This window comes from Botryllus schlosseri, chromosome 7 (genome assembly GCF_051294905.1).
Source record: "Botryllus schlosseri isolate E-star chromosome 7, Bs_hap1, whole genome shotgun sequence".
Lineage (NCBI taxonomy): Eukaryota > Metazoa > Chordata > Ascidiacea > Stolidobranchia > Styelidae > Botryllus > Botryllus schlosseri.
In genome coordinates, this window is record NC_137242.1 from 6,630,800 (window position 1) to 6,655,054 (window position 24,255).

The 24,255-nt window shown below is 40.5% G+C and overlaps 2 protein-coding genes across 5 annotated transcripts in view; both read right to left on the bottom strand.

Annotated features, from left to right (window-relative positions):
• Positions 1–5,313, bottom strand: part of LOC145443562 (transformation/transcription domain-associated protein-like) — a 60,005-nt gene extending 54,692 nt beyond the window's left edge. For 3 of the 4 annotated variants that reach the window (XM_080321505.1, XM_080321507.1, XM_080321504.1), the window contains exons 1-8: positions 4,354–5,312; positions 3,576–3,625; positions 3,396–3,506; positions 2,756–2,860; positions 2,495–2,578; positions 2,080–2,136; positions 1,884–2,018; positions 1,089–1,166 (exon numbers count right to left, since the gene is read on the bottom strand). In XM_080321505.1, coding sequence (XP_080177631.1) covers positions 1,089–1,166; positions 1,884–2,018; positions 2,080–2,136; positions 2,495–2,578; positions 2,756–2,860; positions 3,396–3,506; positions 3,576–3,625; positions 4,354–4,438 — 705 coding nt within the window. In that variant the 5' untranslated portion in view covers positions 4,439–5,312. Of the gene's footprint in view, positions 1–1,088; positions 1,167–1,883; positions 2,019–2,079; positions 2,137–2,494; positions 2,579–2,755; positions 2,861–3,395; positions 3,507–3,575; positions 3,626–4,353 lie in introns of all 4 variants that reach the window. The other variant, XM_080321506.1, reaches the window with a different exon arrangement.
• A 4,168-nt stretch (positions 5,314–9,481) lies between these two features.
• LOC145443857 (copine-2-like) lies at positions 9,482–21,834 on the bottom strand. Its single transcript, XM_080321819.1, has 12 exons — positions 21,300–21,834; positions 21,057–21,233; positions 20,177–20,233; positions 19,902–20,057; positions 17,023–17,112; positions 15,928–16,095; positions 15,788–15,847; positions 15,281–15,414; positions 15,046–15,152; positions 13,585–13,703; positions 12,133–12,369; positions 9,482–10,353 (listed from the first exon to the last, which is right to left on the bottom strand). The coding sequence occupies exons 1-12, from the start codon at positions 21,471–21,473 to the stop codon at positions 10,060–10,062; spliced, it is 1,773 nt and encodes a 590-aa protein (XP_080177945.1). The 5' UTR covers positions 21,474–21,834; the 3' UTR covers positions 9,482–10,059.
• Between the last annotated feature and the right edge of the window lie 2,421 nt (positions 21,835–24,255).

Consider the following 24,255-nt stretch of genomic DNA (forward strand, 5'->3'; position numbering starts at 1 on the left):
CAGTGATACAGGGCTATTGCTCCCTATCTGTAGGACAAGTTCAATCGTTAGCCTGCCCTAAAGTGATGCAATTATACCCCGAGCTACTTTTTCACAAAATACCAAGTGTATAATGTCAGTAGATTTACGCAAAAAACAGTTAAGTGAAGGCAGGGTTGCAATAACGAGTTGCGATTTTATGGTGACTCAACTTGACTCGAGTGATTTTTTCAAATGCGTAAAATGACTCGGCTTGAGTCAATTTTTGTATTGATTCGCCTTGTACTCGAGTCATCGTGCATGACTCGAAACTAGGACGGCCAAGACAGACATTTCATTGCAAATTCGAAGAATGGTAAATCGACCACATTATTGGTATTTTGTCTGTCAGTCCTGATACTTGAAAATAGGGCCAGAAACTGTTTAGACCGAGGAAAATTACTATATTATGAATGCGAGCCATTCTATATCACTCGAGCAGAGTTAAAAAAAAGTGGGTGGAACTGGATTGAACTGAAAACTGAACATAATGACTTGGACTCGGACTCGAGTCAAAACATTACGACTCGGATGCAGGCAAAACATATTGAAATACTACGAATAAGTAGGAGTGCTTCGTCATTCACCACCTCTGCTGTGACCCGAGCTCAAGTTACTAAAATTCATATACAGAATATCACATATTAATCGAGCATGATCAGATCATGCTAGGTGATTTCCACCAACTGCGTACGAGCAGCTTGCAAAAATTCCAACCTATCATTTGAGACCACATGTAATAATCCTCTAGGATTCGCAACAGGAAAAATATCGATCGATTCGCATAGAGCAAGCGAATCTGAGCGTGTGCCAGTAGTATCACACAAAAAGCATTCTAACAACAGGGTAGCAATTTCAAGTTGCCTCGTACATGAATATTTTGCATCGATCGATTTAAAAGTGATAATTCTCCATCTACGCATAAAATCAATACAATTTTCAAAAGGATGGATTGTATTCAAGAAAATCCACCACGGTGGGTATTGCACTAACACAACACAGCAAATCTAACAAGAACTCTTGTCTGCGTCATCAGCACATGATTAAAAACAATCAACAGTTTTTCTTACCTGATACATCAGCACCACAGTAATCGGTATTTCTTGCAGGACTTTCATCGAATTCAAGGCTTTTGGCAGGAAGGTTTTCTAAAATGATATGAGGGATAGGCAAGTCGTTATTGTATCGCAATCAGACTTACATATATAAGCCAAAAGCTTGCCGCATTATTCATTATATAACAGGGGTTCTCAAATGGCTTCCAGTTTTTAGAATTGTGGTCAATATAAGAATAACAGCTGTGCAATAACGAGCTTGAGCTTGTCAAACCTTCAAATGATATAACACTACTGCGCTTCAGATAAATATCCCAAGGCTTTTATGGGTTCATCAGATCAGGAAGTGGGGCATAAAGATCAAATGTTCCATAGAATCCCAAAAGCCACAGTTTTTGTTGTGATTGCAGAGATTGGATCATTCCAGTGCCACAATGTCAGAATAAGTTACTGCCAAATTTACCAATATTAAAGGTATCAGGGTCGCATGCTCAACACAGGGCCCAATATTGAGTATAGTTGTTTACTTGACATGTCTTTCAAGTCAAGTTTCATTCATTCATTGATCTATTTACGTTTTTTTCAGTTCCATCAATTAATCACTTCTAAAAGTAGTTAAAATTGCGATTTAATGAGGAAATGCTTTTTATCACTGCATGTTGATATCAAATTGCATGGTACATTCCACGGAATTACATACCAACAAAAGGTTTGCAGCCGCGATACCTCAGAGGTCATCCCAAAATGTAGCCTAGCCTACTTGATATCTCCTGTTCTATTTAAGTTAATCTCTTAGTAAGAGACTCTTACAGTTACGGATTGGGTCCCGGCAGCAGTAGGATTTCCGCGAGCGTCAGCTCTGTAGTGAACTTGGGTGATAGTCCCGATGCGAGTAGGGTCCGGGTAACTTCCGTCGGAAATAGTAGGATTTTCGAATAACCATGTCTGAAAATATTTGGAAGTTGCAGTGTCAAAAAGTTCCACCTGCTCGCGAGGAATGGATTACCATGTTTTTCGGTAGTTCCGCGTAAATCCGTTTCACAAGATTCAAGAAGTGTTGGATCTGTAAAATAAGATCATGGTGGCAATGTGTAGAAATTATTGAGCAAAGAAACTGAGCAAATATCGATTCGAGTATCAATTGTAATGTCACATAGATAGTGGGATTCGATTATTTGGATTATCAAAAATAAGCCACTTTACACAAAGAGCTACTTTATCAATATGTGACATACGGTAGTTACTTTTAACCGAAGGAGCCTTCCTCGGTTTGCTGTATCACATTGTACAAAATATCTAGCCTATAGCAGCGCAAGGCATGGAACGTACAGAATTTGTGGTAAGTAGTGATCAAACCACTGCATTTTATTGGCTAATTCAGCACTGACAGTCATCATAACTCAATCCGATAAATCCCTTACCTCTGGCGAAATTTGCGGTCTGAACTGTTTGTGAAGTTCGATTAAAATCTTCACGCAAACTTGAACGTTTTCTTCATTGTCGACCTAAAATATGAGCCAAAAAACCAATAACCAGACGTCGTCAATCAAGTAAAGTATCAGTAACACACTCAAATGCTATCGAGACACAAGTAAAAGTAATCATTTTCAAACCATGACAAAAGTACGTCGCTTCAAGCAGTAAAATGGTTGATGGATCATTCGTTTTCAAGGGGCATTTACCTCCAGAAGTTGGAAGCACAAGTCCAAAATCATTTTGACGTGCGGCCGGAGATAATCGTTGGTAGGGATCCTGTGCAAGATGTCGAGGACGAGTTTGCGGAGTTGCTGAAAATTAAATATAATCAAATTACAGCAAAAAGTCAGGGAAATGCAGCTGTAGATCTGAAGTAGATCTCAAAATTACTAATTTATGGATAGGCCTGGCAACGATTGCTGTAGTTAAGGCTGGGCATAGAGATTTGAGAATCAATTTTGATGATTTGAGTCGAGCAGTAAGGGCCAATGATTTTCGACTATCAAAAATACACCTTTCTTACTAATTAATGAGCAAAAATCGTCATCCCGATCTCGATACTTGGGAACCTTCAACTTGGATGTGACGCATCATATCATTCAATACATGCAGCAGAAAGCAACCTAGGTCCTGCCTCAAATTGTAATGACAAGTTACTGACAGCAAACTTGAAATAATTCACAAACATATGTGTAGCTGGTAATATTCACTTTGTGGTAGCATAAAAAGTGTGTGTTTGGACACTTCAATATCCTTTATTGTTATGTCGTAATAAGTGACAATACTAGAATACTCGACTCAGGTAGCCTACTCCATTTCGCGCAGCCCTATGTCTAGTTGTCACACCTGACTCGGATTCTCCGACACAAAACTAGGCTCTCCATCTTGAAGGAGCTTTACAAATCTCGGAACGCAATGATCGAGAAAGCTTTGATACTGCGGGCTGTGCGCAATGTCCTGAAAGAGATTGTAGAGATATGGGTTAAACCTGAAGTCGAACCAGATAGTAGGCTACCCGGTACACACCTCGAAATGCTCACTAATTTCCTGAGCGACTTTCAATTTGCTTTCATCCTCTGCAATAAAAAATGTAATGGATGTATCATCGGTATAAAGGGGCAGTGTGTCCTCAATATGATTTGGACTCAATAAGATATAGTTCGAGGAGTGAAAACATTATTGGGCCTCAACAACAGCCATTTTCTTCTGAAAGTCACCATATTCGATCTGCACTTGAAAGATTTTCATGGCTTGTCCCATTCCACTCTAGCGAACCCTGCGGTATCGAGATCACACCCAAGCGCCAATAGCAGACTCCTTGAACACCTAATCAGCAAGCTGCTGCTGTCGTGATCATTGAGGCATAGCCGGTTAGCCAATCAAGAGTCGTGGTTTCGTGATTGCTAGTCTTTTCGCCATTCTATGGTCAGTGGTAAGTTGTAGCTACTTTCAAGTGCTTTGCCCAAAATCTTAACGACTTTCCTGTGAGCTTCATTCAGGCTTATTTGTTTTATCAATAATCAATAGAATGAGATATTACAACGGAGCATTTTTGAGATTTTCCAAAGTTTGGGCGAACCTAGCCAATAACAAATATATACATAAACAGTTGATTAAAATAAATCAGGATCCAGGATCAAGGTGAGATGCAGCGTAGTAAAAAGCAAATTAGTGGTGCGCAATCGAGATATGTTTGAGAAAAGTTAGAGAAAAGTATTGAAAAATTAGAAACGGAAAAATTATGCTAGCGTTCCCTATAACATTAAAAAATCTAGGCCTAATTGACCAATGAAGCATTACTCACGTGCGTTTGGATCAATAAGCAATGTCGTATATCCCTTGTATTTTGTAATCTCCTGGTTGATATCCGATGTGGTTGCGTGCAGCATTTTTGCAGAGGACCGCAGAGGAAGCAAGCCCCCAGATCTGCCTCCAGAGCAATTATGTTACTTTATTGGTAATCTTATACCTGGCGTCCACACCTCAAAATGCAACGAAACCATGTTTAATCGACGGTCGGTGTCCCACTGATACCGAAAAGAGAACAGGCGTCCAGGATACCGGGACTGTGGAATCTGGGCCAGGATACCGGAGCCCTAAATGAAATCGCCGCAAAAGCTGAAATTTAGCGCACTTATGAACAATCGAAAAATGAGATATTGACGGTGTCGATATTATATTGATTATTAAAAACAATGCTTAAAACAAAGTTTTTGAAGGAATTCACCACGACTCCTGCTCCAATTCGCATTCACACTGGAAAGCGGAAACGTCCCCCAAACGAATGAAACGATAGAAAACCAAGGCATTTTTCAAAAATTGTTACCCTCAAAAGTCACATTACATGCTTATTATATACAAATATAAACAGTGGGTGCTTATAGGATGAATAGGAAAAAGTCGTTTAACATTCAATTCCTACGTTTGGCTTTTGCGCTGTTTTCTATTTCTGTTCAATTCGTTTCAATTTTTTTTATAATCCGACATGCGCAAATTTTACAGTTATTCTCCGCTAGGTCTTCTATAAACGTCTGTGACCTATTTCCGTAAGTTTTTCGATACATATCACATTGATAAGCGTCCCCATGACTATAGATCACGAAATGTGTTCTGATATGGCTTGGACTCGACCATTTGCTAACTGACATGGACTCGAACTTGACTAAGTGCTCAGTTGAAAATGACTTGACTCGAATCAAAAATATACAACTAAAATTGACAATCAATACACTAACAATATACGCCCCCTGCTTTCTCTGGTGCTTCTTTCTCGCAGTTGCCTCGCCGTTTCATTTACCGCACAGCATTTAGTCAGTGGAGTCGAAAGGTGGCGATATTTTTGTGCTGCTTTTGTTATTTGTACGTTACACAAGGCGTCTTTTGTTATCCTTAAATTCAAGATCAGTTTAATACATTTTAATATGGTGATTAAATTCCAGGATATCAATATGTTGATTATTCTCTATTGATTGAATACCCGTATTAAGGGTACTAAATGTTGTCTGCTAGATTAATCTGCTGGTGGCGCTCGCGAGTGAAGTCACCGGGAAAAGTGAGCTATCTAAACCTTGGGTAGACAATTATTTTCCTCCGCGAGCCAAATGAGAAGTTGAAGATACGTTGGCGGGCCGAGTGAAAAATTCTAGCTATATTCTCAGCGTATTTTAATTATGTTTATAAATGTTGTTCAAAAGCTGTTGTTCAAGAGTTGTTGATGCTGTTAGGTAATGAGAAACTGACGGTAAATAAAAAATCTATTTGCCGTCATGATTCGAAACAATGTTAAAAATGATACATCTTTTAAATCTTGAAACCGCATTTGGCCCGCGGGCCGCACTTTGCCCAGGTCTGATCCAAACGGAACAAAGCAGGGGCGGGCAACATGCGAACAGACGTCAGACAGTTTTATCTGGAAAGAGAAATTCCAGTCTGCAAGCATTGACAAATTTTATGCGTCACTGAATGAATCCAAGTTTGTCAACCTTGTTTTGTTCCGATACATTGCCGAGTCAACATTTTCAACCATGAAGTTTGTGGCATGGATATTAACAAGACCATAACAATGACCCTCGTGTGGTTGCGATTGTTCAGAACAATGCCGATTTTCAGACTTATATGTATATTTCGTGGGGGTTCCATTGCCCTGATCAGAATTTAATGTAGGGTAACCATACGTCCTCTTTTAAGAGGATTTGTCCTCTTTTTTGAAAGTTTGCTCGGAGGACGCCCTTTTGTCCTCTTATTTGAAAATTGATCTCACATTTAGAGCAAAATGCGAGTGATATGCCGTAAATTAGCACAGAAGTGACGCTCCGGCGGATATTTCGGAGTGAAAAACGGTGATTTGAGCTCTGAGCGAAAAGTTGACCATTTTTTTTAGTCAACCGATCACGAAGTGGGAAAAATTGACCGATTTTTGAGAATTCCTCTCCTGTTTTGGAAGTCTCAAATTTCTGAAAAAGTGTCCTCTTTTTAGATTTCCAAAATTTGGTAAGCCTATTTTAATGTATATTGTCGGAATCAGTGCAACAATATATAGCTTTAAAATAAGATCAATTTTAAGTATTTTGAGAGCTCGGGTCGACAGGTATGCGATTAGCAATTATGTTGCTTTCATATTGCTGAGCAGAGACACTTTCAGATACTGAGCAAGCAAGCGTGACGGTGGGTGTTACGTATCTCTATCCGTAGGTTCCAGAGATGAGCATGGATTAGGTTTTGAAAAAACAGGATTTGTGAAATTTTATCGGATTTGGATTGGATTTGGATTAGAAATTTTTTTCAGTACGGATTAGGATTTGGATTGGATTTACCTATTTTCTGGGAGGTTGAAATGTCGTGTGGCGAATGGCGACAAACTTTATTCAGATCAGTTATTAATGTACTTATGGTTACTAAGTTATCTTGAATCAAGTGAATCGTTGGCCGTGCAAGAAAATTTTCGAATCCCTTCATTGCATAAATTAGTATTTTTTCTCAATTTCCAGTCGGAATCGGATTAGGATCGGACATGGACTTGAATATGAAAAAGTTATGGATTAGGATTTGGATTTTGATTTGGAGGTTCGGATTTGGATTGGATTAGGATATAGAAATTTCAAATCCGCTCATCTCAGGTAGGTTCAAAGAACTTGTTGCCAACTTTGTTTGATCGACCACAGCGATGTCTTGTCGCCATCAACAACTGTTGAAGTACATTACGTAGATAAATTCAATAAATGCTGGCTTTGGTATCAATGCTTTAAACATGAAGCCAAGATTAAATACGATTTGTTACTTGTATAGGTGGATGTGGAATGTGGATATATACTCGACTAATCTCTCGATAGGAATCTAGCCCGCCAAGTAGGCCTACTGCTTCATTTTCCCAAAGTCGGCAGAAGTTGGCCGCCCCTGCTTCAAAGGCATCAGGCATCTGTTCATTACATCAAACTGTGTGTTTTGTACATAGCATTGTACATTATGTATGTGTCTTGGGTAAATATAAATACAATCTGTCCATTGATTGATTGATTGGTGTTCGTGGGGATTGTAAATTTTAACAATGATGGGGGCTTCAAAATCATTTCCTAACCCTTCAATGAATAAGATACCATAAAATGTTGCTCGCAAGTGCATAAATCATATATTTTGTACAATTCTCCCAGCTATCAATCTTGGCGAATAATCGTTGTAAATATTTCTAAGGTTCATAGGCAATTCATCAGGAACACTTCACGACTTGTAGTTTATATCGAAGAACTGCCGAAACGTTTACCAGGTATATTTTGAATAAATGGGTATTGGTGGAGGTTTTTGCACACCCCAGTGTGAAAATGCCTCGCCACGACGCAACCAGCTATTGAGAGGAGTACGACGTATCACGCCAGGTCGACGGGAACAATACCAACTTTGGAGTGATTATCCTCAATGTAATTCACGTCTCTAGTGCATTGTTTTGCCGATGCAATATTGTTCGGAACAATGCCGGCTCTCATCATCGATGGGGATTCAACGCCCCCACCCGGAGTAATATAGTTGAATATATTAACAACCATTACAATGATAGTTTTCGGTTAGATCCGATTTTATATTATGAAGGTATTACAGTCAGGGATACTATAGGCCTACAATATAAAATTTCTTGGTTGCTCACACAATCATCGTAATCAACCCTCGTCTTTTGATAAATCAGGTGGCGTAAATGATGCCAGAAAATTTTCAAATCCTCTTTTCACAATTTTTCCGGGTTCTACACACATATATTGGCGCTTACCCACAGTATCACTTGATTTTTTAGGCTATGTCGTACATTCATGTACGCCATCGATGCGAAAATGCGTAGCAGATAGTATAGGGTTGCGATATGTCCGGATTTTCCCGGACATGTCCGGAATTTCACTGCTAAACCTGCGTCCGGGAGGAATTTCTAAAATATGCCTAAATGTCCGGAATTTTAAAGGCTTCAAGTATGGTCACAATTTTTTTCGTAAATCAACATAAACAGTATTATTTTCGGGCGGATATGCTACAATAATTTTTTCTTCGCGCTGCGCGCGATTTAGTACCACATATATTGGTTTTAACATGGGGACTACCACCCTCGCAAAAACTGCGACCAAAATTTAAAAAAAGAACATTCATTTACAAAAATAAGTCTATTGTAATCGCAATTACAATACAACGGTATATTCATAGCCGGTTTAGTTCGTTTGGATGCTTATTCAAAGATAGTGGTTCTAAACCTGGGGGTACTTTGCCTTTATTTTGGGGTTCGCGAATGTGTTGAACGTAATCAGCTTCTAAAATCGGCCGTGAGAAAGTCTGGGCAAATGTGCCGACATTTAATTAGTAGTCAGCTCATGAAATTTTGCGCTGGGCCACGGAACATCTTAAAATTGGAAATGGAGTCACGACCATAAAAGTTTAGGAACCAGCGGATGTGCGGTGTTTTTATATAGCTCAGTGGTGCAGTGCGCACCGGCATTACCTTATCGGTGTGACATGAACATGACTTACCAATGTACAATTACGCTCCTTGACCACCTCTAGTCGATAGACAAAGCTTTGCGGGTGTGACGTCATATTGACGACGGTATGCTCACACCTCATTTTGAAATCCGCTAGTGGGCGCTAAGGACCGTCCGGAATTTGTGAAACAAAAATATGGTAACCCTAAGATAGTAGGGACTTTGGAGCTGGTGCGCGAAGGTCCTGCGGAAATTTTAATAAATTGCAGCTCCATTACGGTCGCGTTCTGAAGAAAATGGCTGCAGCCGATGATTTTTCGTTTTGCCCTTAAATTTGAGACCACATCATTTTTAGAGCGCAGTGCCCCTTAATTTAAACCAAAATAACGTCAAATGCGGTAGGTTTCTCGTACGCTGTTGTATCCTGCACTTGCTGCACAGTGCAGATGCGCATTCTTGATCAGCAAGTAACGCAAAGACAAGTGGCATCGTATAGCATATATTTTCGATTTATAAGCGGCACATAATTATATGTATATTTCCCATTTAAAATGAAACGCGTCGCCATAAAAAAGTATTAAGTAAGACTGTAAGAGAATGCAAGAAAAGTGCAGGAGTAAACGCAACTTTGAATTAAATCATTTGCTTTATCGACGGAAATTTTACACAGAATGAAAACTAAACATGTTTCGACATGCAGAAGTTGATTTTGCGAATGTACTAAGAATATATGGCTGTTATGGCCTTATTTAAGTATCAATTTCTGACATAATCATTTCCATATCATGTAACGTTTGATGACAAACGATTGTTCGATTGCAATATTCTCATTTATTTGCCATCGCTTTGATTTCGATTAGAAAATGGAGTCAGGGAAATGCATGATACAGTAAAACAACACAACACTCTCGCGAGCACTCGGACACGGCGCGGGACATCAGGCCTGACCGTACTAATCGTACCCTCCACTTGTTCTCTCAAATTTGTTTACCTGCAGTCATTTCAAGAAGAAACTTGTGGCAGTATTGTGTGCATAGGCTATTAGTAACGGCCCTATCAGTTTACAGTGCCGATATTTCAGCAGCTCCCCCGATCTCTTTAACGTCTGGTTCATCCGAGGTCTTGCCGTTCGAATTGTTCGTTTCGCTCGGGGGTTCCGGTGCTTTGCTTTTGCACCTGGGGCTGGTAACGCCGTTGGTCTTTTGCGCAGCGCCGTTATCAGACGAATTGGGAATTTTCCGTTCATTTCCAGGAGTGGTGGAACCGGACGGTTCGATTTCGTTGGAAGTGAAGTAATCCACAACCTGAACCGGTATGTGCTCGAGAAGGCTTTTTCCCAGCCCTTCCAACGACGACTGTGGAACAAGTACGAGGTAGGCATTAGAAATAGAGCTTGACCGATATTGTAGGTTTGAGCCGATAGCGATAAAACTGATTACCAGCGCTTTCCAGGATAAACCCGATGTATTGAGCCCATATTCAAAAGATATGGAATCTAGCTTAATGCTCCAAAACTTCAGATCATTTATTTGAACATTTTACATCCATTGCCATAATTGGAAAATGGTCATAGTAGCTTACACTATAGTAAGGCTGCGCCTGGATTCGCGAAACCTATAAGAATTATATCAACATTCCCAATCCACGCCAGTGGCAGTCACATATAATCTGATTCCGTACTACAATGTTCTGCCGTCACAAAAATTTCCGATATTTTTTACCTCGAACAGCCGATACCGATACAATACCGATAAATCAGTCTCGATCTAATTACACCTATCATAATATGGGGTTGGCTCTGTGCGCGTGTCTATCGGGGTTGAAGATGAAGTTAACGTAAATCAGGCAGTTATTTAGGGTTACCATATTCTAGGAATCTGAAAAGACACTTTTGTCAAAATCTTCAGACTCACAATACGGGAGTAAAATCCGGAAAAATTGGTAAATTTATTCAGAGTTTGTAGTTGGTTGACTAAAAAAAGGTCAACTCCCTTGAGTACTGATTTTCTATATCTCAGTCGAATTTTAACATAAATTTAACTTATATTTTCAGAAAATAAGACAAATTCTAAAAAGAGAGGACATTTGGCCGCGTCCTCCGAGGACACTTTCAAAAAAGTAAAAAAAAGAGGACAGATCCTCTTAAAAGAGGGCGTATGGTCTCTAATATTTGTAGTCATGAGTATCGATGTACAATTGTACATTGTACAAGTTGATTGTTGCAAGGAACAGGCCACTGACAATATTTGGGCTTAGGCACTCCTGGCCGTGATGATGCCTGGTTGGAAGCTGCTAGTATGTGTGCATGTATGTGTATGTGTATGTGTATGTGTATGTGTATGTGCATGTGCATGTATGTATGCATGTGCATGTGGAGTATGTATGTCTATGTGTATGCAGGGGAGATGCGGGGGAGATAGTGCCCAGCACGCAGGCGAACCGCGTTCGATTCCCGTCGGAGGTTTATCTGGGCTCCTCTTGCCCTGCCGTTGCCGTTCTTACGGCGACAAAAAAGCCCAGAAAAAGACCCGACGAACGAAAGCACTTACAGTGAATGGGAAAGAACTAGTAGAAAGGGCCGCGGCTTCAAAGAGATCAACATCGAAAAAGAACTGTGACATCGGGCACTCTAGGCCGAGGTGGATGTTAGAGTAAAGGATCGCTACTGATGCGTGTCGTTCTACATCCCCCTATCTGTTCATGACATCGCATTGTGTCTTATCGCATTGTACATTGTGTGTGACTTGTTCAGATAAAAATATAACCCAACTATGTTATGTTATGTGTATTGTGCAATTGTGCATATGGATGTTATTGTATGTCCTGTGTACCCTACATACGGTATGGATTTTGTAGGTCGTTTGGTTTAGTGTATGGTTTGTGTCAATCACTATAGGTATTACGTTATGTGCTTATAATAAAACCGTATATGGACTATAGCTCTTGCTGGTAGAAATCGCCAAGACACGCAATCTTGGACCGATAGTACAGCAACCTTCCTTCAAGTCTTAGTAGGCGATGTCAGGGACGCTACAGTTAGGCGTATCACAAATTCCACTCTGGTGAGCTAGTAATCATGTCAACGTTCTAGTAATAAACATGCATGCCCAAAAAATTTATAGAGTTAGATTTACCAGGTCAGCTTTTCTGTATGTTACGAACTTCGCTATGTCGCGAACCGCATTGTCCCCGTTGGTGGATTTGATTCCCTTCGCGCCCTTATTCAAAAATTCCATAGCTACAAAATCGGCGTTACCCACGCCGACTATAATTATGGATATCGGCAGTTTCGACGCTCGAACCAACGAGTCTTTCGTCTCCTCCATGTCGGTAATGACGCCGTCGGTGAGAATGAGAAGAACTTGGTATCCCTGTAACAGTATGGCTGATTAATAACCAGCATCCAATAGGCTAACAATCCCAGATGAATGTAAATTTTTGACTTGGATTGAAAAAAGATTTCATTCTTATTCATATCTGTTCCAGATTCAAGGTTATTGTTAAACAGGATTAACATAAATGTCGAATGATCCTAAACTTCCACACAACCTCGAAAGAGTTACTAGTTATCACCCTATTTCAGGGGTGTCAAACTCAACTGACGTCGCGGGCCGGATTCAACACTTCAGATCGCTCACGGGCAGCACCAAAATGCCTCAATCCTCAAATACCTCAAAATACCCGTTCTTGTTTTTTATTTGAATACTTCATTAACCAGCCTACAAACACAATAATAGCATATTATATTATATTGCGGACCATAGGGGCTCTATTCTAGCTGCAACTTTGTTCGCAACCAGTGGGATTAGCAATAATACAATGATTGCGCGGCTGAATACAGTTATAAACTGACAAAACAGTGGCTCGAACGATCACATCAGTTGGCTATTTCTATGCTCACTTCGTTTTAGTAATATATTGGCATCACCCCTGCGAATGCGTTGTGAGGAATGCAAATGATTTAAGTGTAAACGCGAACGTTGGATTTTGCTTCATATTATTATATCGCAATTCGGGGTTCTCTCGTCTCGAGGCTGGATCTATCATATATTCCATATAACCTGCATATATCGGTTTCGCATCTCTTCTGTGAATAACTAGTTTTGTTCAGTGAAATGAATTCGCACTTTCTTGCCTTCTCGGAATTGGGTGTCAATGTCTGCGACCTGTTCATAATGGCGACAAGAAACCATAACACCGCAGGGGGCGGTTATAATGTCGCCTACATAAACATGCTTGGCATGTGCTGTCTTGACGGACTATGGAGATATTCCTTACTAAAAATCTCTACATTTGTAAGAAATGTGCTGGATAATACACGCATTTTTTCAATCTACTCAGAATTGCTTAACGGGCCGGATGAAATGATCTGGCGGGCCGTATGTTTGACACCCCTGCCCTATTTGAATACACAATATACTTATCATTACTGAATCCGGATTCGAATTTGATAAATAAATAGCATATATCTTTTGTTTAATCTGAATCAGCTTCCGGAGAGTTCAAAAGGAAATCGTGCACGTTATACGGTACATAGGCCTACATGAATATAAAAATAACAGTATAAATGAATCGACATGTCATACCATTTCATCTTTCCCCGTGGCATCAATGACTCGGTTGATAATAGGGGAAAAATTGGTAGGACCCCATAACTTGACTGTTTGGAGTGTCTTGCAATAGGTTTGAATAAGTTGCTCCAAACCTAAAATAGGAGTGATTCGTATAATGTCGAGAATTGCAATCACCGCAAGTCACTACCGAAGGTTTTCATTTCATATAAGCTGTATAGTGTATATAGTTTCAAATAATGTTTCATTCATTAGGAACAAAGATTACATATATGATGCGGGTATACATTTTCAAGGTGGTGTGTGAGTTTCCATAACGGCAACAGTCCACGACTATCAATCGCCTAATCAATTCGCGACCTCGTGAAACGTTGGTAGCTAAATAGAGGACCTAGGCCCTGCAGTGGTCGGGACCCTTTTTTGTCCGAAGAGCCATATTGGCTCTATTTTGTCCATCTCAACTCTCAAAGAGTCATACATGACATTCAACTGTTACGGCACAATTGAAAATTCGTAACGTCATGGTAGCACTAATTCGAACTCACTATACATGGCATTCCTCGTGTGCGCAATGTTTTTGTCCGTAAAACTGGTATTTACTGTTCGAAAATAAAGATAGAAACGAGAGGTATAGAGAGCAGACGGGCCAAGCCTCACCATTGATAACGCAACTCATCTTAAGTAGCTTAGAATTTATTATAACAGATATAAATCGAATGTGACTGTCACACTGATTCCGAAAATATTAATACTTATCGACTTCTCAATTCTAAAAGTATTCGGCGGTAACATAATGTTGCGCTACACGCCTACATTTGATCGCCGGTACTACACAGAGCTATACGTACCATAATCAGCAACATGGATAGCTGTGACGCTGTTTGTAATTCGAGTTTGTAATTGTCACATCCACAACGGTTCATTTCGCGCGGTAGATCAGGAAGACAATCGCATTTGATAACTGCGTTTCGAAATGGGCGCCGCCATGTCTGCTATGCTCTTTAATTAATCAACGTATCGCACAATTCAAGATTTCGAGTCGGATAAATAGAATTCGCGAGAGATATTGGCCGCAGTCGTGACAGTAACTTAAATTTAATATTTTTGAAACGAGGGGGTCCGAGCCGCTAAACCTGAAAACGACACTGTCTTCACCTCTCTGACACATGTTTATACTGTCACGAGAATAATTATTCTGGCCGTGATGAAAATTTACCAACAAGTCGCTGCCATATTGATCAATTCAGTAAAAACAAAATATTTGGCAAAGAGCCATATCGTAGGCCTATACCCAAAAGAGCCATATCTGGCTCGCGAGCCATATGTTCCCGACCACTGCGTCCTATGGTAATATTATATTTACCCACAAGCAACGGGCACGCATTCGACTGGTGGTTCGAAGATTTGACAACCACTGGGGATGTGGAAAGGATTAATTGCTGCGAGGCTACGTATTCGTTTGTCATTTGCACTCACCGTTACACATAGGACTGTCAGCTTCCAAATTGAGATGGAAATCGTAGGATACGTTGTTGTCAGGCGGAATTTTGGCGCCGTAACCGTAAGCAGCTATTTGCTTGTCTCTGAATGTAAAATTATACTGCATCAATATTTGGTTCCACTGGGCGAATTCAGTTGAAGCATCAACCGCACAATGCAGCCCTATAGTCAAGCAAGAGGGCGTAGGCCTATTTGTGTCGTAAATATTTACCCGGTGTACTCCTGAAGCACTGATCCTACCGCTCGCAATGTGACAACATATCCATTCGGATTGGTACTTCCAGTATAATGGAGCGAGGTGTTCTCCTGTGGGTTTCCATTAGATGCGGTAAAATCAATAGCAGTCTGTAAGTAAACATACCTGGTATTGATAATGAAAAATGAATTGGATAAAAATATAGAGGCCTAACCACTTACCCAGGATCATAAAATGGAAGGCAAATAAATTAACAAACAGCCAGGTATAGCGTATTACCAAGACACACTATCAATAGCTCATTGCTTATCCGACAGCTGCCGAACTATCTATGTGTAGCAGATGTATACACTATACATTGTACACTTGTACAGTTGTACAATGTACATTGCACACTACGTGTACAGGCTACTTGATTGCTTTGACCAAATTGAAACAGCATGAAAGATGACTACTGGCTATGAAAGTTAATACTCATGACAACGGAACGAACAACTAACATGTTCGATAAGAATCACTTACTGTAAGGTAAATATTGCATCCCCCGAGCAAGTAGCTGATAAATGATGGTTCTTTTTTAATCTAAATGGAAACGATTACATTGGCGATAGCCGATAATCTTCCATTAGTTATTGAAAAGGCGCTTCACAGAAGTAGGCTACCTTGCACTTTCTGATGACAAGCCTGCCGAGACCCTTCTTTTTGTGCTTCTTTTTGGAGTTCGTCAACACAAAACTCTGCGAGGAGCTGATTTTCATCATTTGTGAAGGAGAAATGAAGGCTTCGCCCACGAAGTCGCTGCCGCTTCTGTTGTAATCGTAACAGGCAAACTGCAAGACAATGACCGTCGTAGTAAATCGACCAGTGGTAAATTAGAAGTGATCGAGAGTATTAATTTATTATTATTAACACACTATTAGTGAGGTTGTCAGGAACGAATTATTCTTTTAATTGTTCGGGCGATCAATTAGGCTTTGACTATACTTGCACTACTTATTCGCTATGTTTTTAGACCAGTTACGCTTCTAATTAACAGTCGTTTAGGCAAAACAGCTTCGTTTTTGACTTCGGATTTTGTAAAGTAAAAGATTGTTTCAAGGTATTTTGCATTCCTTTATAAGCGAAATTGCAATTATGTGTTAGTCGCGAAGATACATCATGCAATTTTACGCAAACGGTGGGGGCTTTGAAAACTGTCGACGATTGATTACCATACGTCTGCGACACTTTGTCCTTATACTTCTGCAAACTACTTATACTTGACTGCTCATCGGTAGGCCTACTTTATACTGTACGTCGACTTGTAATCGACTGGAGATGTACGATGTTACTTCTCTTTGTAATCCTTACATGAGTACCAACAACGACTAATTTCACCACAATTGCTCATAGGAGATGAAGTTATATATTTTTGTCTTTGATATTTTTGTGGCATATTTACCGACAGATGGTATATAGCATATTCACGACCTGTGCATAATGCATACGATGAGCGGATGATATGCATTATTGTAGTTATGGAAATGCATAAAAGTACATACAAATGTAACCATAGGCCTATTACATAACGATGTGTATAGCATTCACATAATAGTAGAAAATTATCGACTGCCATGCCAATATTTGCCTTGGTAGGCCTATTTGTACCTATTCTGTGCCATATATCAAATCTCTATATGTTAAGTGGGGAGTTTAAGCAATATCTCGTCACGTAATACACGCACACCTTCAAGCGTTAGTCGCACACACCCACTTACTTTGATATCAACTTCAGCGTCATTGCCGCACAGCAAATTGTAAGGTAATATGAACTCCTTCCATTGAGGGCTCTGTGTATCTTTGAGGTGCTGCAAAGAAATTTCTGGCTTTCAATTCATCTTGAGAGGCGTGCCAAGGACTCCGTGCCCGGTGTTTTATATTAATAAGACTGAGGAATATTTTGCTATAATTTATAAGTTATATTTGGAAACCAAATCGGGTAGGACACAATCAAATAGTTTGCTTTGAACATACCAATTGTGACGGAATTACGAATGAAACGTATTTGTCATCGAGGCGTTTCCTTTCGTACGTTTTATGACAGTTTGCACAGGACATTTCAAAACTAATTCCGGCGATTTGATCAAGGTCTACCCTCTGTTTGAATTTACCTACAATACGCAGTTTATCGTCGGAAGGTTCAAGAAGGAATCGATGTGCCGAGACTTTGTTGTTAACCAGTTAACCCAACCCCTTTTCCACCAGCACCCAGGTGCAACAGGTCCCAATTTCAAAAAGCCATGTAAAGGCTGTAAAGGCTGTATTATTTCGTGGGAGATATCACTCGCATCTACCACTGTTTCGCCTCCTTTCGGGACTTGAAGTTGACATCCAATACTTTTTATTTACTTACACTCGCCATATCCGTGTAAGCGGTGTCTTATAAAAAGCCTAAAAGTAGGCCGTGCTACAGGTCGGCAGTTACAGAAACAATTGAAGAAAATTGGCCTGGTGTAAATGACCACAGTCGTCGACAACACCATGAATACTAACTTATACTAAAGCTTTCGTCTACAGAAACAACGGGTTGAGCGATTCGGTAGAACCTTTAACGAGCACCAAGCGATAGGCAATCTTAACTTAGAGGTCTTACACGTGATTGCCATATTGGTGATCAGCATGACTAAGGTGGAATGACATCTACTCAGGACCGTAACTGCCGCACCCCATAACCCCCAGTTGGGTGGCCCGAGCTGGAAGGGGAAATAGCATAAATTATAGAGTACTTTTTTGAAAATTTATGCAACTTCTTCAACTTTTTTTTCCCGCTGTGCGGAATTTAATGATTCCAAATATCTGGGTTATTGAGTACCCTTCCGCCAGGGATATATAGAACTCCTCCATACGTCCTCTTTTAAGAGGATTTGTCCTCTTTTTTGACTTTTTTGAAAGTGTCCTCGGAGGACGCCCTTTTGTCCTCTTTTTTGAGATTTTGTCTTCTTTTTTGAAAATTTAGGTGAGATTTAGAGCAAATTGCGAGTGATATGCCGCCAATTAGCACAGAAGTGAAGCTCATGCGGGTATTTCGGAGTGAAAAACGGTGATTTTAGCTTTTAGCGAAAAGATGACCTTTTTTTTAGTCAACCGATCACAAAGTTGGGAAAAATTCACAGGTTTTTGAGAATTCTTCTCCGGTTTTGCAAGTCTGCAATTTCTGAAAAAGTGTCCTCTTTTAGATTTCAAAAACATGGTAAGCCTAATATATCCCTGCCTTCCGCCAAGAAAACATCCGCATGATTTAGAGAAATGAACACTTCGGCCACTACCGCGCCACGACACACCAAGACATATGAAGTTTCGGGCCATGTCACATGCGACTTCGAGAAGTGTGCCATAACGATCGGCCGCGAGAAAAACTTGACCGAAAATGACTGCCCTTATGCTGACCGAAAACTTGATATATATATACAACATGTATGTTTAATCATCCATAGGCGCCTAAATGGCTAGCGCTGAATGTTCCTATCCTGGCAATCTGAACGGCACAAGGCAAATGCCATCCCGCGAGGAGAAATTATTTTCAAGAGAAGAATATAAGCACCAATTTGAAATCGCGAGCGTGTTTCAATTTAGTACGTTTGGGCGAAATAAATATTTTTTGATATTTCATTTGACATTATGACATTTGCGAGGGAGATATCGTAGTGGTGACGATAAGCGCCAACGAATCGGATGGTCCCGGTTCGACTCTCGTCGGAGGTTTATCTGGGCTCCTCTTCCTCCGCCGCCGCCGTTCTTAAGGCGACAAAAGAGCTCAGACAAAGACCCGACGAAAGAAAGCACTCACAAAGAATGGAAAGAACTAGAAAGGGCCGTGGTTTCAAAAAAGACCAACATCGAAAAAGAACTGTTACATCGGGCACTCCAGGCCGAGGTGGATGTCAGTCTAAAAGGATCGGAACTGCGTGTCGTTCGATATCCTCCTATCTGTTCATTACATCGCATTGTACATTGTTTGTGACTTGTTCAGATGAAAAATATAACCCAACGATTATGGATGATTATCAATGATGGCAGACAGGAGGTGACGATATAACATCACGTAACGAAGTCGTTATACCAACGGGTCAACCCGAATATGTTTAAATATTATTCACGGGTCCTAAATTTTCCAAAACATCTCACTCATTCCTACCGGTAAATCTGATTTCGTGAGCAGAGAGAGGATAAAAAATTGATAGCAATATATATATATGGAATTCCTGATCATAATTACCGTTTTAATCGTGAATTAAATAAAATTTTCGCGCCTGGCGCGTTTTGAGCGACATAAGCTGACTTACTAAACAGGACATGCAACAAATGTCGCTTACAAGTAGCGGTAAAAACGTATTGCGATATGCGGGGTCTGGGGTTCGAAGACCCCCAGATGTTTGGTTTACCATCCTAAGGGAGGCTCAAGACCAACGTTTTTTGGGGTTGCTGACGAAGTGCTGTTTCGGTCCTGCATCTGCTGCGATATAATAGTAGGCTATATATAGGCCTATACGTGACAGAGTATGCATAAATAGGCTGCAGACGCTGCCCCGTGGGTTGTACCAACATTGCGTGTCAATGATGGTTTATTTGTTTTCTTCAATTACCGCAAATTCCTTACTTCCGTTCTATGGATGACAGCCCACGATCCATCGGATTCTTTACGCGAGATCTCCAGATACGGATCCGTTTTACCAAACAAGTCTTTCTTTTCTAGCTTCTCCGCACTGACGCTCATTGTTACCGATCTGTAGTCATCTATAGGCTCCGTCTCGACCTGCAAGTGGGTGTGTGTAGCTATATTGTAGAGATTCTTCATGTTTTTAACGTTAACTAGTGATCAGTCATCAGCAAATCCGTCCACAAACGCAACCATCATTAATTCCCAAAACTCACCTGCAGTTTTCCCACATTGTTAGAGAATTCCACTTCAATGCTTCGAGTTGAAGCAATCTGCAAAAAGATCAATCTCACATTAATCTTTTCTCAACATTAAATGTCAGACCTTGGATGTTTTAGGGCTATGTGCCTTATGTACCAAGGACCGAAACAGGAGCAAGCAAGAGTCAAATGCTCTGCCTACACATTTGCACATGCACATGTACAAGTATACCAGTCATACAAGACGAGTGCATGATTCATTCTGAATTTAAAATAATGTATATATCCGTAATAAGAAAGTAAGATAATGATGTCACCGAAATTAATTCTGAGTAGAGGACATAAATGGCCGTGGACTCAAGGCAGATTTAATTACGTCTGGTTGATTCCAAATCGTCAATACCCCACAGATGGAGCTTTTCAATCACTATTATATCCCAGGTTACGACATTGACATATTAGACAGGGGATGTTGTATGGCGAATACTGTAAATTTTTGTCGATAAAAAAATCTTCAGAATCCCACACTGGTATCCAGCTGTGTTCAGTAGGCTTACTAAAATTCGCCAACTTTTTCGACGTAATCAATAAGGTTTTGTCCGCTTATTGCCGTTCGCGACGCTGTGTACTCGTTATTATTATGTCATAACGGTAAAATTATTTCTATAGTTATAGTTTGGTTTACCTCATTTACTGACGTTCGCTCCTGATGAGAGTCAGTCGAAAAGCTTGGAGTGGAACAAATTTGGCAATATGATAATATTGATGGTACTATTCATACTTGTATTTAAATAAGAACTTATGGCGTTACTTCTACATCTGTTTGAGTATCAGCGCCCACTACATTGACCACATCTGCTGATACGTATAATAGGCAGATGAAGATTCGACTCACAACCCCCAGCGACACAATCGCAGTTCCCGCCTCCTTGGGCTCCGCGTCCTCTTCGTCCCCGATGAAATAAGCCACGAATTTCAGCTTTTGCACGTCCGTGAAGTGATACGGTATCTGAAGCGACTTGTCGATATCGTGTTCGTTGTTTTCCACCTTTATGCAACTCGAGCGTCCGATCTGTCGACGGAATGATACACAGGATTCGAAATCCGAGTAATAGAAGGATTCGCACAGTCATACAACCTCAAAGAATGTCCCCTGTCCGTTTTGCAGTTCGACCAACAAGATCAAGTTTTTCGCGGTCTGTGGATCGCCGCCTTCCGCAGAAGCGGATCGAAACCTGCCCAGCTTCAGCGGGACCGTGTTGGCTACTCCTGCGTTCATGACGTTCCCAATCAAATTGCCGATGGCCCACATTTTCACGTCTTGAAAAACTAGCCTTACAATAGGTACAAAAACTCTGTGTCAACAGCGAAACAATGGGATACTCTTGCTTTGCTGTCTAACGTGATCTCGGAAAACTCGCAATCGGTACGGAGTGATTGCCGCGCCCTTTGATAGACATTCGTCCGTTGTCTATTGCGTCAATGCGTCAAGCCCTTTTGCGTGACTTTGCGTCGCGTGTCAATAGCCGTTAAGCGCGACGCCCTGTCGAACAAACATTGTTAGACATACCGCCCGTGAAATGTTGAAGCCGCTTGTTTATGTTTGTATACGTGATGTGACATATACATTTTAACTTTTAGCTTGATATTGACGGCTACATTTCCCATTGAAGTGTGGGACAGCCGCAGAGGTAATGAAAGTAGTCAGCTTTGGCACTCAAGTAGAAGTAACGTGATTAATTTCTATTCAAGTATAATAAGGAGTGGCAACTTACAAGACACGTTAAAACTACTTCCAATGGAAGTAGATAACAAAGGTCTGAGAAGAAGGCCTACTCGAGTAAGTAATGCGAAAAAGTCGCTACCGCGGGTCGCATACTTCCAGCATTTAATTGGAGGTTTCCACTATATTACTTACAAGGTGCCTCTCGGCGACTTTACGCAAAATGACAGTTGTTGAAAAACTTTTATGCCAAACAGCGACAAACACATCTCCCAAAGTGGGTGAATGGAAATGCGCATCAGGAGATTCCATTACTTTTCGACTGCTTGAGTGCCCTTCGAGCGATTCAGGAAATGGAAGTGAAGTCCCATCACCTTATCGGCAAGATTCTGCAAGGCATCCACGCATTGAAAGGAACAGCAATCGGTGTCGTAGGGGGATGGATTCCTGGACATTGCGGAATTCACGGGAACGAGAAAGCAGGATCTCAAAGCGAAAGCGGAAGCCGACTCGCCTGTTTTACAAGAACACGAGCCAAGCCTGACTTCGAAGGATATCATTAAAATCATACGAACACATATGTATGAGAAGTGGAACTCGAGATTTGCAGGGTCGGAAGATGCAGAACATTTCAAAAAGTTTGTTACCGATGTTTATTCAACTGTTAGCCTCACCGAAATGCCGAAGAAAGCCAGTCAATTCTATTCCGCCTACACACCAGGCATTGTGGATTTAAGAGCACATCTCAACAGAATCCAAAGTGATGACCTTGTTTTAGTCGTTACGCACTGTTGTCCATCGGACCTCGTAGTGAGTTGGTGAGTGCGCGCAGACTCGTCAAAAATTAGAGGGAACATCGCTCGCACCTCAAAGTACCAATGAAATTCAAAGTCCTTGACAGACCCACGGCTCTTCAAGGATGTCATAAATTTTACTCTATCAACGAATGCAATAATCGAATGCATGAACAACAATCGCGAAAATGGTGAACAAAACCATTGAGTTAAAATGGCCAATCAAATCATACTCATCAGCCAAAACAACAACATGCCCCAAACTATTGTCTTCAATATTAAAAGTGTAACAAGTAGGTAGTTTTATCTTGAAAACCGTCACTTAGAAGTGGAAGTATAGCCTACTTATAAAATTTACCACTTGAGTGTAGTGCAATTGCTAAAACCTACTCGAATATAGTCCGAATAGTGGGGCCTACTTGACTGCTGACCGCAACTTGCTATATGATCCATGTGGTATTCTAATCGGAATCCTTGGACAACATAACATACCCTTTGTCAGTCTGGTTCTAACGAAGGGATATATAGCCAAGGGTCAAAATCGCAAGCATTATAGTTAAGTGCATGAGTATAAACACTACCTATGAAGTCACATGAACCATACATGTGTAATGATCACGATTTTTCTGAGATTCGGATGTGGCTCGCTGTATCTGGACTGTTGATTCGATTTCAATTCTCTCCCCACCTCTCGTTTCAACATCCGGATACGAAAGATCTTCTGTCACTTTTTTGATGTGATCTGAGACCAGCTTCCGAAATGAAAATACGCCAGATTCTTTTCGTGATAACGTACGAAAAACTGGCCCTGTCCATCTCTACATGCTCTTACACTACAGAATCTTAAATTCCGGTATGTAGGCCTACCCAGAATAATATATTGATACCCATTGCGTATCTATTTCTACGCGAATAATTCTTTCCAAGGTAAAAAACTCCGGATCATCAGTGTAATAGGTATCGCAGACTGCTCAACACTGTGCGTACTTCATTGGCAAGCACAACTTATGGCAAACACGCCACGAAACTCGTAAAAATATTCGCACCACTCTCATTGATTACATTAATATGCAGATCACCCTGCGCACTCACTGATGTACCGGAAATAATAAGCATACACTTACATCGGGCAGGAATGAGTGTTTTCTCATCCGGTTGAATGGAATCCGGGAATATTTACTCGGCTATCAAATAAATGACATAAATAAAAGCATGTTACACATTAGCATGTTAAACGTCATTTATAATTCATGGGTTTCGAAGTGAAGGATAATATTTGTATTTAGGCGGGCATTGTGACGACCGTGAACATCAATCCAGCTAACAATTGACCAGTGTTAAGGTTTGTGTATATTAGGTGCATATCTGTGCGTATAATCTACGCTTGAAACATGCTTACAAACACATGTTTTGAACAAATCGCTTTTTATGTTAGTTTTTACAGTTAAATCTTCGAGATTATATGCAGAGGTGGTCAAAGTAGTCAAGAAAGCTACTCAAGTAGAAGTAGAAGTAGCGACGAAAATATCTACTCAAGTACAAGTAGAAGTACTTCTTCCATAAGCAACGTAAAACTA

Bases quoted from the DNA above. Each gene is read 5' to 3' on its own strand.
- LOC145443857 (XM_080321819.1), bottom strand. From the start codon at position 21,473: ATGTGGGCCATCGGCAATTTGATTGGGAACGTCATGAACGCAGGAGTA. The intron at 16,096-17,022 runs GTAAGTGGGTGT...ATTGTCTTGCAG, and splicing joins ACGCTGAAGTTGATATCAAA to TTTGCCTGTTACGATTACAA. The intron at 13,704-15,045 runs GTGAGTGCAAAT...CTCCTATTTTAG, and splicing joins TGACAGTCCTATGTGTAACG to GTTTGGAGCAACTTATTCAA.